The 14,979-nt window shown below is 43.7% G+C and overlaps 1 protein-coding gene across 1 annotated transcript; it reads right to left on the bottom strand.

The window, feature by feature from the left end:
- Nucleotides 1–6,095: 6,095 nt before the first annotated feature.
- On the bottom strand, nt 6,096–14,961 carry LOC139387178 (UBX domain-containing protein 7-like). Its single transcript, XM_071133235.1, has 11 exons — nt 14,862–14,961; nt 13,631–13,787; nt 13,374–13,441; nt 13,179–13,244; nt 12,926–13,038; nt 12,579–12,725; nt 11,042–11,132; nt 10,814–10,947; nt 10,094–10,631; nt 9,738–9,817; nt 6,096–8,229 (listed from the first exon to the last, which is right to left on the bottom strand). The coding sequence occupies exons 1-11, from the start codon at nt 14,959–14,961 to the stop codon at nt 8,068–8,070; spliced, it is 1,656 nt and encodes a 551-aa protein (XP_070989336.1). The 3' UTR covers nt 6,096–8,067.
- Between the last annotated feature and the right edge of the window lie 18 nt (nt 14,962–14,979).

The raw sequence follows: 14,979 nt of genomic DNA, 5'->3' as shown, positions 1-14,979 counted from the left end.
TAGCACAAGGTGTTATTGAGCACGTGATGTTATTTTATATGTATAGCAAGTAACGACAAGAATCGTTGAAAATGCACAGAGATGGTAATAAGGAAGATTACTGAGTGCGTTTGGGAATAGTACTAAGTGAATGGGGATGTGAGAGCTGGGTGAGTGTGGAAAGGACGTGTTAAGCTGATTTGAAATGTGGATAATAAGCTGAGGATTGAAATTTGGATAATAAGAGGATTTAGATAAGAGATATTATCAATATTAACTACTGAGTGAATGAGAGCTGTCAGGGGACTAGCTCCAGTGTGAAAGAGGTGCGTGTCTGAATGAATACCCCAACCAGTTCTGTGTGAGCTGAGTTTTCAGAACTATAACGTTATCTAGGGGTTCTGTCCACCACCGCCCATCGATATACAGGTAGTGAGCACTGACCGGAGAAGCCGTTGAACATTTTGAGAAGGTAACAGTTGAGCTGGGTAAGGGATGTAACAAAACAGATCCAGAGTCCTTCCTCACTACCGCCACCACATTGTACGATGACACCTCTGAGGGGACACACAGACACAAAGGGAAGAGGTTTAAGACAGCAGTACTAAAATTGTATATTAATACTTTATACTATGTTACCTTAGCAATACTGTAGCATGGTGGATGTTTTGTGAGGGAGTAGATTTAAACAAGTGTACTTACCACCAGGGAAGCTGCGCAGACCTGTGAGGAGACAAAGAGGAATGCTGCACGTAAACAGTGGAGGCAGAGCAGAGGGATAGAAAGGGAGAAGAAAATCTAGGAAAGTATTGTTTGTGTGTGTGATACCTGCGTCATACTGTTCCACCTTGGCAGGGACCAGACCACATTTTCCAGCAGTGAACATCTCCCCACTATCCATCGCAGCTACCTTTTACGTTGTGGGGAGGAGAGAAACAACATATAAATAGACAAAGGAAGGAAGGAAGGAAGGAAGGAAGGAAGGAAGAGAACAAACAAACATACGTGATCGGTTCAGAGGGGTTCAAATCTATGTGGTAGCGTGGGGTGGAAGAGTCGGAGGATGAGTCGGCTTTTTAAGTTCTAAAAATCCAAATGAAATATTTAACGTTCAAAGAATGGCACTTGGCCGGTTCAAGAAAGGGGAAACAAAATCCTAGCTAGGTTCAGAGCACTTCACTTACAAACCAAATCAACAAATTGAATAGTATTTTTCGTGGCTAAGCTCGGTCTTGGCTCCTCCATCACGAGTGATGGCATCGGCCTCACCTGCCTGGCAGAGACAGAGAGTGAGAAAGTGAGGGAGAGAGAAAGAACGCTAGATGTGCGCATCACATTGTCGTTTACTTTAAGCAAGCATCTCAACTGGTGCTGGGCTGAAAAGAATTATTCCTGTGGCTAATTGGAACCTTTGCCCTAACTCCAAGGAAGTATCCCTCAAAATAATATGTCAACTATGAAATGCATAAATGAAACACGCGTGCTATTGCAAAAGTCATTGCATGTCTTCAGCTCGTAGTCCGAATTTTCAACACCATTTCAACTTTCCTTCAGCTGCGGCAGCCTACGCTGTAGCCGAGGACAGAAGAAATGGTCGGCCTATCCGGAATACTTGGACCCTCCATACCCTAACAACCCCGACCCCTACCATTGAGTTCCTAAACCCAGAGGCGCATCTTTGTGTGACTTCCGGAAGAGCTTGCGAAACAGACAAGGTCGGGTTTGAGAAGTCAATGAGAAAAGTGAAAAATTCTTCCTTTGCTGTTAAATTTTTCGAAACCTAAAGACACAATCTAGATTCGAGCCAATGTCTTAAGTAGTTGAACATGTTATTACTCCAACCTCGTGAAGGTTACAAACTGACACGTTTTCATTTTCGTCAAAAAATTACTATATGTAATAAGTGCCTTTGTTTTGACGGCCTGCACCAGTCAAATCACTTATTACTTATTAAAATCAAGCATTATTTCACAACAGGTCAGTTTTATTGTAGCCTGGAAGTGCCGTTATTTCATAGATCTTTATCATAAGAAAGTGTGGGAGTGTATTAGGAGGGGATGGATGAGCAGCAAGTGGTGACATTTTGGAATCTCCAAGTCTGCTGCCAAAAAATCCAACAAAACAAACAACCCCCTCACCAAAACAACTTATGGCCCTGTATTCATAGAGTCTGAGTAGGAGTGCTGATATAAAATCAGTTTAGCATTTTAGGATTATATGGACAGGGGGGGGACCTGATCCTAGATCAGCAACCTATGGGCAGCTGAAATGGGACAGGGCTTTCCATTCTGGCTTCTCAATATTCAAAAGTGGCCAGTGGCCACAGATACTGTACTTATTTACCCATTCCCTATATCTACCATGAAATTAGAGACATCCAGGGCTCTTTAGTCCAAGGTAGGTAGCCTAAAATTTAGAGCAAGCAATCTGAGGTTTGCCAGTTTAAATCCTAAATGCGAAGGGCCAAAACTGCACTATGCGCGCTGCACTGCAACTGACCTTGTGCGCCAACCTTTCCATGGGTGTGTCTCAGGGGTTGGGATGACATTGTCCGCAGTGCACGCTGAGAAAGAAACACTCGGAAACTATAAACATTCTGACAAGGACATGACCATTGATTTGAACCAAGTGGCTGGTCAAATGCATAATCACAGCTGGAAACACACATCCACACACAAACACAAACACACACACAGTATCATGTGAACGTTGACCCTGTGACCTCTGAGTCAGCAGTGTCAGAGTGCAGTGACGGCTCCTGGTACACATCCAGCAATAAAGACTTATGTTAGTTACTGGGCCAAGTTGCACAAGTTCACAGTATTAATTGGTGCTCTGGGTCATTATGGAGAACAGCCTCACCATATACAGAACTCGAGTTTCACTGAAGGATTCACTGACTTCCTTCTTATTCTTCATCTACACCAACTTTTGGCTCACGTCCATGTGCAAATAATGAAGGGTAATTTCTGCATCATCCCACTGGTTAACTATTAGGCAGAGTGGGAAAGGAGGGTCTAACAGTATGGGTCAACTAGGCCTTTCTGACTGTGCAGAACAGTATATGCTTATCAGCAAAGATATATTGTGATCGATGTCGGGAGTGCTGTATGCATGTTATGATAATGCAAATGCCAGCCATACTGTGTATTCAGCAAGGCGTACCGCACCAGAGGGGTCTACTACAGAGCAAGATCATGAGTTAGCCAGCTTACTTTGATAAGCAACCAGAAATAACTACGGACGTTCTGGTTAAAGCTCAAATGAAATATGAGTTCTTGTTTGTTTAATCAATAATCAAAAGTAATAGGATCATATTTAGGCAAGTGAGCTAGTCTCCTTGATGCTGCTTTGTAGTATATCCTTCTGCTATTCTTGGCAAATAGATATCAATAACATAGACACCATACAGCCACGAGTTTGTGGAAAGCATCTTACATGTGATGCACTTCATTGACCTTTTACCCTAACAGTGTTCACCTGTCCATTTCTCTCTCAGAAAAATGTGGGACTGTTTGCAGATGAAAGTCCATGGGGAGACACCTGCATGTCCCGTCAGCGAGGACCTGGAGCAAAAGGCGAGATTCCCGAAGGTGCGAGCCAAAAGCTAGCCTTTTGCTCAAGTGTAGTGCATGGCTTGTCAACACTGAAACCGGAGTTTGTAACCTCTACATACTTCATGCAAATCACTCTGATTGCCCTGCACTGAACGTATAACTAAATTGCCCCCTTGCCGCTGATGTGGAATACTATCCCCCTAACGGTTAAGGTTAGGATGGAACCAACCAAAATCATTTAATACAAAATACATTTCACCAAAGTAAAGGTTTGATAATTATTGGCACTCCTCATTTAGTACTTAGTGCAACCACCTCTGCCTCTCCTTGTATGCATCTCTGTTTCGAGGCTGTATCTGACCAAAACATTCCCTTTGTGTCTCATCTGACCAGAGCACCTTCTACCAGTCATAATTTAAATGACGTTTGGCAAACTCCAAGCGCTTGCGTCTGTGTCTTGGGGTCTGAAAGGGCTTTCTTCTGGCAACCCTTCAAAAGAGCCCTTGGTTGTGGCCTGCAATTCCTTCAGTGATTCTTGATTCTTCTTTGCTTCTCTCACCATCCTCCTCCCTATCCTGGGGTGTAAAATGCATTTGCTTGCTCTGCCCGTGAGGTTTTCAACTGTTCCATATCTTTTAAATGTTTTAATAATTGCCCTGACAGTGCTCAGTGGTATATTCAATCGTTTGTGGATCTTCTTGTAGCCATTACCAGATTTATGAAGGTCTACGACCATCTGTCTCTTTTGAACTGCCAGTTTTTTTGTTTTCTTCATGGTGTTGAATGACAAAGGGATATTGCATGCGTGTTACCTCATTTTTATACACTAGTGAAACAGTGATGTAATGGCTCAATATAGTTCCTTAAGACTTAGATAAACTTAAATAAGTGGTGTTTAATTCCTGGTTTAATTTTGGAATGTTATTTACAATAACCTTTAAGGGTGCCATTACTTGTGAAACTTTGATTTGGAGGACATTGATTTTTAATTAAATCATTTTGGTTGGTTCCATCGAAACATTGAAAGTACAGTATTTCTCACATGTTTATATTCTGAGTTTCTCTATAATTATATTGTTTATATTTTTTTTAAAGTATTGTTTGTGCATTGCCAATCAGGGGTGCCAGTAATTTTAGAGCCCACTGTATTATATACACTACATGACCAAAAGTATGTTGACACTTGCTCCTCGAACATCATGGGCAATAATTTGGAGTTGGTCCCCCCTTTGCTGCTATAACAGTCTCCACTCTTCTGGGAAGGTTTTCCACTAGATATCGGAACATTGCTGCAGGGACTTGCTTCCATTCAGCCATTAGCATTAGTGAGGTCGGCCATTGATGTTGGGCGATTAGGCCTGGCTCGCAGTCGACGTTCCAATTCATCCCAAAGGTGTTCGATGGGGTCGAGGTCAGGGCTCTGTGCAGGCAAGTCAAGTTCTTCCACACCGATCTCGATAAACCATTTCTGTTTGGACCACGCTTTGTGCACGGGGCATTGTCATGCTGAAACAGGAAAGGGCCTTCCCCAAACTGTTGCCACAAAGTTGGAAGCACAGAATCGTCTAGAATGTCATTGTAGGCTGTAGCGTTAAGATTTCCCTTCACTAGAACTAAGGGGCCTGAACCATGAAAAACAGCCGCAGACCATTATTCCCCATCCACCAAACTTTACAGTTGGCACTATGCATTGGGGCAGGTAGCGTTCTCACGTCATCCGCCAAACCCAGATTAGTCTGTCAGACTGCCAGATGGAGAAGTGTGATGCATCACTCCAGAGAATGCGTTTTTGCTGCTTGAGTCCAATGGCTGAAAGCTTTACACCACTCCAGCCGATGCTTGACATTGCGCATGGTGATCTTATGTTGTCGGCGGCTGCTCTGCCATGGAAACCCATTTCATGAAGCTCCAGACGATTTGGATGAAATTAAATGGATTCATTGGTTCTGGGAATCTAGAAATCACCATACAAATACGCCAACATTTATTCAAGACAGTCGTATGCAACAAGACCCCATGTTGAACTACTGACTCAGATCAGAACTCAACAGATTAATATCTCCCCACTGTTAAGATTCTTAGCTTACTGCAAAGTTGAGGAACCCTGTGACAGACAAATCCAAACTATGAATAAGGGTCAAAGTTAGATTAGCAATATTGTACATGGTCCCAATCCCAAACTACTTGTTATCTCTCCCTCTAATATCTGACTAGACTACATAGATATTAGTTGTTGTAACAGCTCCCCCTCGCCAACCATCCGCTGGGCTAGATCATACTACCTGGTAGATAAGTGAGTGCAACTGAGTCCTATACTATGAATCAGGTTAGAGGAGATAGCCAGATAACTTTGGTCAATTCTAAATTCAACTCGGGATAACCGATACCAGGAAAGTGGCTCACGTTTTAGCCAGGTAAATTTCAAAGGCAACAAACCTTTTAGAACCAACCTGTTCTGGGGCAGGCTAACTCAATCGATCCTTAATAGTGTCTGAGCCATAACTTGAGTACCAATGAAATTAGATACCCTCCCTCGCTCAAATATTGTGTGATCATCCCTTTCTTTTGAGAAAGACAACTGATTAAATATTTTATTAATCAAATGTTGTGTTAAAAAAAAAATGTAATATTAAAATACCTATCACATTACACATTTAGTAATGACAGCATTTGGTTTCCAAACTGTACGTTTTTCTGCCCAATTGGATTTAAAAATTTGCCAAAGCCACAACTAACCATAGACATAAAATCCATAGGATGGCAGTACCCATTCAAGTCAAGACTGGCAGCCATTGCTAGTGTACCCATGAGTTTAACAGTCAAACTGGCAGGGTTAGAGGTTCAAAAACCCTTCTATGGATTATTTGTCTATGGCCACAATGCAACAAGCTGTTCCACAGATAGAAGGAGCGATTGGAGTGGGGAAAAGGTGCTCGTGCATTGATAAGCACACCAAAGATGTCCATAAAATATAGACATCACTTCTAAAAGCCTATTTCACACCATAGCCTGCTGAATTCCCAAGATTACTTTTCTTTCATTGCGCCACAAAATGTAAAATGTGGCACTGACTCGCCGATGGATCGATGTTTCAACATTGTCTCAATGAAGAGTTCAGCGTTCGACTATCCACGTGCGAGGCTGATGAGAAATATCCACCTTTGTAGTACGGATAAAGCCTGACCTTGAATGTGAAGCAAACTGAAGCTGGCTAGCTTTTAAAAAGCCTGAGTAGATCTAGCTTGCTTTGTACTATAAACTGGGTGGTTTGAGCCCTGAATGCTGACTGGCTGACAGCAGTGGTATATCAGACATATACAACGGGTATGACAAAACATGTATTTTTACTGCTCTAATCACGTTGGTAACCAGTTTATAATACCAATAAGGCACCTCCGGGATATGTGGTATATGGCTAATATACCACGGCTAAGGGCTGTGTCCTGGCACACAGCGTTGTGTCGGACAGAGAACAACTCTTAGCCATGGTATATTGCCATATATCACAAACCCCCGAGGTGCCTTATTGCTTAAGTATACCACTCTGGTGTCCCAGGTCTGAATTAGTCCCTGATTAGAAGGAGAGGATGAAAAGCAGAAGTGTTTTGGCCCTCCAGGACCAACAATTAACAGCTCTGGGCTAGAAAGAGTGATAATACCACATCCCATTGTTTACACAAGATCCTTCAGGTCATTGGGGCGGGGGTACCAAGAAATACCTGAGTGATATTGTTTCAATGCATCATCACCAAAACTATACTTCTGAGCTCGTGGTCACAATTTAGACAGATTGCAGATACACAACATGGTAGAAATTGAATAGAACAAACAAGCCAAAGTTCCCTTTGTTTTGATGATTATATTTAAGCATCAGCATCTTTTCTTGGAAATGGGGCAGCATATAAAAAAATGAATGAAATAAGAAAAAAACTAGACTACATGTCAATCGCTACACCACCCCTGTACAGTGCAGGTTGACAGTTAAGGACACCTCACCCTCTCCCCAAAAATCCCTCACCTCCCCTCCTCATTGATTCCCATATTCAAAGTCACCCCCTTTCTCACGGTCACTACTGCAAAAGCTCCTCGCCCAAACAACGAGGAGAAGAGCAAATTCGGCGCTCAGGGTCAGAGTTCAAGCCCCTCCTTTACCTGGCTGTAGGTGTCCATGACTCAAAAAAATAAGTATTAACAACTCAGGGGATAAAAGTATTTTGTCTGCTAACTCTGATGCCAGCTCTGATCATTATCCGGGCCCTCAGCTTATTTCTAACGGTATCTCTAATGTATTCTACTCCGATTGGTTTATTACCTCAGAATAAAACTAAAATCAGAATAGAATGCCTTCGGTAATTGACGATGAACAAAATGCCCTCTAACAAAGTACACAGCCAGCAGCTTCCTCCCAGTCGAATGATGGATAATGGAGTCCATCCACTGTTCCAAAATAACAAAAAGGTTGCAGTCTGTAATGTCCTCCTGGGGAATTGGTGATATGGGTGTGGCCTGAAGAGATAGAAAAAACAGGGGCTTAGTTCCTCTCCTGCACAAATACAGTCTCCTGTGGACATAGCCCCGCCTCCTGCAGTGTGATGTCATAGTCCAAGTGGGCCAGCTTCCGCCGGGGGAAGTTTGTGACGAGCTCGAAGCGTTCATTGGGGTAACCCTTCGACTGGACGTGTCTCACCAGAGCCTGGATGGGGTGGAGGACACAGAGGAAGAAGGTAAGTAACAAGTCATGGTAACAGCTTACTAAATAACTTCTTGATAACTACAGTGGCAAGAAAAAGTATGTGAACCCTTTAGAATTACCTGGATTTCTGCATAAATTGGTCATAAAATTTGATTTGATCTTCATCTAAGTCACAACAAAAGACAAACACAGTCTGCTTAAACTAATAACACACAAACAATTATACGTTTTCATGTCTTTATTGAACACACTGAGTAAACATTCACAGTGCAGAGTGGAAAAAGTATATGAACTCTTGGATTTAGTAACTGGTTGACTCTCCTTTGGCCGCAATAACCTCAACCAGACGTTTTCTGTAGTTGCGGATCAGACCTGCACAACGGTTAGGAGGAATTTTGGACCATTCCTCTTTACAAAACTGTTTCAGTTCAGCAATATTCTTGGGATGTCTGGTATGAACCGTTCTCTTGAGGTCATGCCACAGCATCTCAATCGGGTTGAGGTCAGGACTCTGACTGGGCCACTCCAGAAGTCGTATTTTCTTCTGTTGAAGCCATTCGGTTGTTGATTTACTTCTGTGTTTTGGGTTGTTGTCTTGTTGCATCACCCAACTTCTGTTGAGCTTCAATTGGCCGACAGATAGCCTTCCATTCTTCTGCAAAATGGCTTGATAAACTTGGGTATTAATTTTTCTGTCCATGATAGCAAGCTGTCCAGGCCCTGAGGCAGCAAAGCAGCTCCAAACCATGATGCTCACTCCACCATACTTTACAGTTGGGATGAGGTTTTGATGTTGGTGTGCTGTGCCTTATTTTCTCCACATGTAGTGTTGTATGTTCCTTCCAAACAGCTCAACTGTAGTTTCATCTGTCTACAGAATCTTTTGCGAACTTCAAACATGCAGCAATATTTTTTGGGGACAGCAGTGGCTTCTTCCGTGTTGTGCTCCCATGAACGCCATTCTTATTTAGTGTTTTACCTATCGTAGACTCGTCAACAGAGATGTTAACATGTTCCAGAGATTTCTGTAAGTCTTTAGCTGACACTCTGGGATTCTTCTTAACCTCATTGAGAATTCTGCGCTGTGCTCTTGCAGTCATCTTTGCAGGTCGGCCACTCCTAGGGAGAGTAGCAACAGTGCTGAAATTTCTCAATTTTTTTTGTCTATATTGAATACAATACATTTGTGTTATTAGTTCAAGCAAACTGTGCATGTCTATTGTTGTGACTTAGATGAAGATCAGATCAAATTGTATGACCAATTCATGCAGAAGTCCAGGTAATTCCACAGGGTTCACATACTTTTTGTTGCCACTGTAGTTATAGGCATGGAAGATCCTTTATAATGTCCTATAAGTTAATGTCCCAGGGAGTTTGGGTCAGTTGCATTTCAACTCAGGATTAATTGAAAATCAATTATTGAACTGAAAACTAAGCAGGACTTTCTACGTGGACTTAATTCAGCTCATCAATTGAACCGAAGACCTAACACAAGAGTCCAGTCTCACCATAAGCTTAGCCTTGAACGATAGGGCGATCTGCTCTCTCTGGCCATCTGGATAGCGCAGCATCAGTCTGGCCTTGGGACCTGACGATACAATACAGGAAGAATGCAGTCAGGGTAGAGATGGAGGAAGACGTAGTCATAGATACACACAATTTACATTTGGTCATTTAGCAAAGGCTCTTATCCAGAGTGATTTACAGGAGCAATTAGGGTTAGGTGTTTTGCTCAAGGGCCCATTGACTGATTTACTGGCCCAATGCTCTTAACTGCTAGGCTACCTGCTAGACTACAATCTCAGAGTAACAGTTACAGCCACACACTTAAACATGATGCGCAATAACACAGTAGTTTTAATACCATTGTCATCAAGGCAGTCGAGGTCGGAGGTTTCCGTCTTAACAGATCTGGAGCTTTGGCCAGCTGAGGTGCGATGGTTCTCCCCAGAACGATGCTCTGAGTCTGGGTCGGCTTGGGAGCGGGCCGGGGTGGCCGCCGGAGGCTCCAAGTGGTTCTTTTTGCTCTCCTCTTTCCTGTGGCTGTTCTCTTTGTGGGGGGACTTCCTGTGACGGGCAGGGGGACTGTCCGGCCGTGGCGGGGGCTGGGGGGCTGCGGCTGCAGAAGTGGGAGGGGCTGGTCCTGGAGGGGTGTGTCCGCCCATGGAGTAGGAGCTGCCCTCCCGGGGTTCTGTTGTCTCGTTGTCCGAGCCGTCAACAGAGATTAGGCCCTCGCTGTCAGAGAAGGGTTCTGCTTCGGAGTCTCCATCCGAGTCTGCATCTGCAGAGTGGGGGGAGTCAGGGAGGTCGGGGGCGGAGGACGACTCATAATGGGTCTCCTGGAGAGAGGCTCGGATGGCTGCCTCCAACTGGCTGTCCTCACTGGCGTCTATCAGACTCTCCTGAGAGAGAGATGGGGAGAATAAATCAAACAGAGGTGTGAAAGAGAGATAGAAGTGATGAAGAGAGAAAGAGTGAACAGATTGAGAGAATAAAGTTACATTGTGACTGGAATTAGCAATATGGATCTTATTTAAGAAAACACAAAGAGAAAGCTGAAAAAAGTGAGTAGGAGGTGACTCACAGAGCGGGCGCGTTTGGCAGGTGGCGGGTGGCTGGATGCCGGGCCGTCTAGCTGGCCATGTTCCGTCAGGAAGCCCGTCACCTGTTCAAGAAACGAAGCCACGTCCAACTGGTTCCACTCCACCATCTTCTGACCTGCAGAACGGTCAAACATCGTCAGTAAGACTTTCCAAAACCTTTTTAGTGTTAGTAACTGACCAAGCACTCAGAAACCCAGAGCAGGCCTCACCAGTCCGGGGGTCCAAAATGGAGATATAGGGAAACTTGTTGAGCTTGTAGAACTGGATATATCTCTGTCCCTCTTCACTGTCGTGGTAAACCTGTCAACGCAAACACACACACACACAGCAGGTCAGCTCCCCTCAACACGCCTCTATGGCACACAGTGTGTGTGTGTGTGTGTGTGTGGAAGTGACAGCGTATGTACTGTGTATGCATGATAGACCAACTGGCAGGTGTCTTCACTGACATTTTCAACGTGTCCCTGATTGAGTCTGTAATACCAACATGTTTCAAGCAAACCACCATAAATTCATGTTCATACTGCCTCAATTGAGCCGACCAACCAGCGTTCCCTCACATTGGCTAACCCGGGCTATCTGCATTGTATCCCACCACCCACCAACCCCTCTTTTACACTACTGCTACTATCTGTTCATCATATGCATAGTCACTTTAACCATATCTACATGTACATACTACCTCAATCAGCCTGACTAACCGGTGTCTGTATGTAGCCATGCTACTGTATATAGCCTGTCTTTTTACTGTTGTTTTATTTCTTTACCTACCTACTGTTCACCTAATACCTTTTTTGCACTATTGGTTAGAGCCTGTAAGTAAGAATTTCACTATAAGGCTGTATTCGGCGCACGTGACAAATAAACTTTGATTTGATTTTATAGCAAGGAGAAAAATTGTCACAGTAACCACATTTCCATCCGACCATTTCATGCAGATTAATTACCTGACACATGAATTAAAAAAATCACAACCGGGCTGATGGAAGCTGATGGCGGTACAATTTTATAAATGCCCGACAGACAAAATGTTCGTTCGACTTGGTGGAATCTTTTTGTGTCTGTAAAATTAAATGAGATAAATGGCGGTGGAAACTACTTTATGCGCAGATATTTATATAATAGCCTTCATATCCAAGTAAACTTAGGAGTCACGCCAAGATATGTTGTGTGGTCCTAATAAACATGCAGTTTGTTAGGCTACAGATAAGTCATGATGAACTTCAAGGTGGTGAAAGTGCTCGGTAAAAAGCTTGACGCTCATTTCCAATAAATATAGAGGGTCTTAGTCTGGTGATGATCGATGCTTGGCTGCCGTTTTACAACTACAAATAATATTGCTCTTGTCCATAATAATCACATAATGTAAGTAGACTACCCACACAGTATCTGTGAGCTGTTGGCCAGAGCACATGTACCAAGACCAGAATGGGCACATTTGCTATAAAACAGTTTGTGACAAAACCATCAGTAGAGTTGAAAAAGAGCTGAAACCCGTTTAACTTGAATTTTTCATTCGGTACATGGGAACGTTTTTTTTTAATGTGAACTATATCATCACGCACAACCTTTTATCCTCAAAAAGTCTGATATAAAACATCTCTGGTGGGAAAAAAATGTTTTATGCAGATTTGATAATATTTGCATGAATATCTGCTGCAAACTGGATGGAAACCTAGCTACTGAAACAAAGTATTTATTTCTGAATGGGAAGGTGACATTTCATGTGTGAGTGCACATTCGTACCTGCCAGAATATGAAGTGCTCCCTGATGATGGTCCGGACCGCGTCGTTGCTCCACACGTCTCTGTTGAGACACTGGCAGGCAAAGTCCTGCACATTCTGGATGTTGATCATCAGCCACTTGTTCTCCAGCTGACCACAGTCCTTCGCCTAGAGAGAGAAAGGAGCCAGATAGCTATTAAGCAATATGGTAATAGCTCCACCTTGCCCTCTGGCAGGCTAGGTGGAATTGTTACCATTTGCTTAGAGGCCTATTCAATCCTTTCAGCTAAGAATGGTTTGGATGAGGGTCGACTGACAGTCCTCTGGGTCAAGGGAGCTTGGGTGTCCAGGGGGAGGGGGATCCTCACCGTCTCAAAGCTGCCTTTGTGCATGAGCTCGACGGGGGGCCGGAACAGATCCGCCAGGGTGCTGAGTTTTTTGTCCGCCGCACTGCCGTTCCTCAGCTCCTGCTCCTGGCGGACTTAAAAAGAGGGCAGAGAAGCCTTTAGCGTATATACCACAACCTGACCAAGATCACAACACAATTAGTGCTTTGCCAGATGCCTGAAGGCTGGGTGGCACTATTTGCTATGCAAACACATACACATGTGGGCAACTTACTGGTTTCTGTTTGGAAGTCCCTAAAACCGTCAAATATGGAGCGGGCAGGTCTTCGTCGCTTTGGCGCTGCGAGAGTGATAGATGTAGAGAGAGTGAGAGACTGTTAGATGGACTGAGACAGAGAGGGGGAGACAGAGGGAGCTTCAAGTTGTAGTGAGGTAGGATAAATTATGGGGTTGCTCTGCAGTACTGTACCTCCAAACATAGGCTCTGGCTCCACCAGTATGTCCTGCTTCTGAGGGATGGGCGCCCGCACTTCGTCACTGCAAAACAGACAGACAATATTCAACTTTAATTCTAGGAGTGCAGATCTTTTTCTCATGAACGTGCTTTAAATGAAAAACAACAAGACCAGGATTGGCGATCTCTCGAAGTTTGGGTTTGTTTCATCACAGGCCCCATCTCGTATGACCCTGCAATTGTTGGTGTGGTGGAACAGGCCATTGACTTACTCTGCGGGGGGAGCTTTGCTGCTGGATGCCCCTGCTGAACTGGAGCTGGTGCTGGGCTCCTCTGCGATCCCCCCTCCGTCCAGAAACATGGTCACTGCCATTTCTAGATTGTTGTTGCATGCTTCTAGCATATGCTTCCCCACACTCTCTGTGGCACCTGGGGAAATGTAACAAATAGCATGGATCACACACACACACACACACATACATACACATACACACACACACACACACACACACACACACACACGTATTACATCTGAAATATATTGTGTTGCATTGAATCATTTCTTAATTGGTTGACATAATCCATGTTATTAAATGTTTCACGAGATCTGTACACCAACTAGGATCAAGCTTTTTTTTTTAATTTTTAAACGGACTCATGCGCATGCGCGGTTCTTGTTTGAGCTGAACGCACTGGCAGAAAGATAATGGCACTTTCACTATGTATACGTTTTATCTCCATGCATGGTAATCAAGAACTGTGTGACATGTGCAATTTACAAGCAATCTAAACTTGCATGCAAAAATGTCTGCATATATAGATGGTTAGAGTTTGTCATGTTTACTGCGCATGTCTGTTTCACTTTTCATGTCTTCTCGACAGAACATGATACGATCACACAAAAAAATGGGATGATTCGGCCAAATTGCCATCTACATATATATAACATTAAACGTAGCATCGTTAAATTACAATTTTGATGCAAACTTTGTGTAACAGTAACGTTAGCAGAGGGAGGCTGGTGTGGTGCTTCCGTTCCGATCGCTTGAACATGACAGGCGGGAGATGTTTCAGCCATTGTAAGGTGGAGCCTATGCTAGGTTAGCTCGACAAGAGGAAAATGTTGCACCCAACGTCCATTCCACAGAAATGAGAGGAAATAAGGCGAGTTATTGCACCTCTAGATACTCAAAATGACTTTTGGGGAAACTCTAGAAAGCCATTTTGTGTCAGACATCATCCCAAGACAATTCTAAGTAGTCTTTCCTGGGGGTAATTTTATGTTTAAAAGTTATGTTCCATTCTGGTGACCACACACTTGACGGTCGTAGCTATCTCCAGTTATTTTTTCCCCTTGTGTGACAAGAGGGGGCAGTAAGTAAGCACTGAAGCCCCGTCTGATTTTCCTGCGCAGCGTTCTGTGATGCTGGGGCGACATGATTGTTTTCGGAAGCTAACTCATGAAAAATTTACATTGTAACAATAAAAGGTAACACATTTTACCTGTAATAGATGTGAACTGTTGTATTAACCCATTCACCCCCGGAGTTGATGCGTCCCCGAGCGCCGCCATCTTACCGCCACCAACAACAACACAAATCATGCGCGTGCGTACTGCCGG

The sequence above is a fragment of the Oncorhynchus clarkii genome, chromosome 28, assembly GCF_045791955.1.
Source record: "Oncorhynchus clarkii lewisi isolate Uvic-CL-2024 chromosome 28, UVic_Ocla_1.0, whole genome shotgun sequence".
NCBI lineage: Eukaryota > Metazoa > Chordata > Actinopteri > Salmoniformes > Salmonidae > Oncorhynchus > Oncorhynchus clarkii.
The sequence above is the reverse complement of the archived record's forward strand: the minus strand, read 5'-3'. Positions and strand labels throughout refer to the sequence as shown.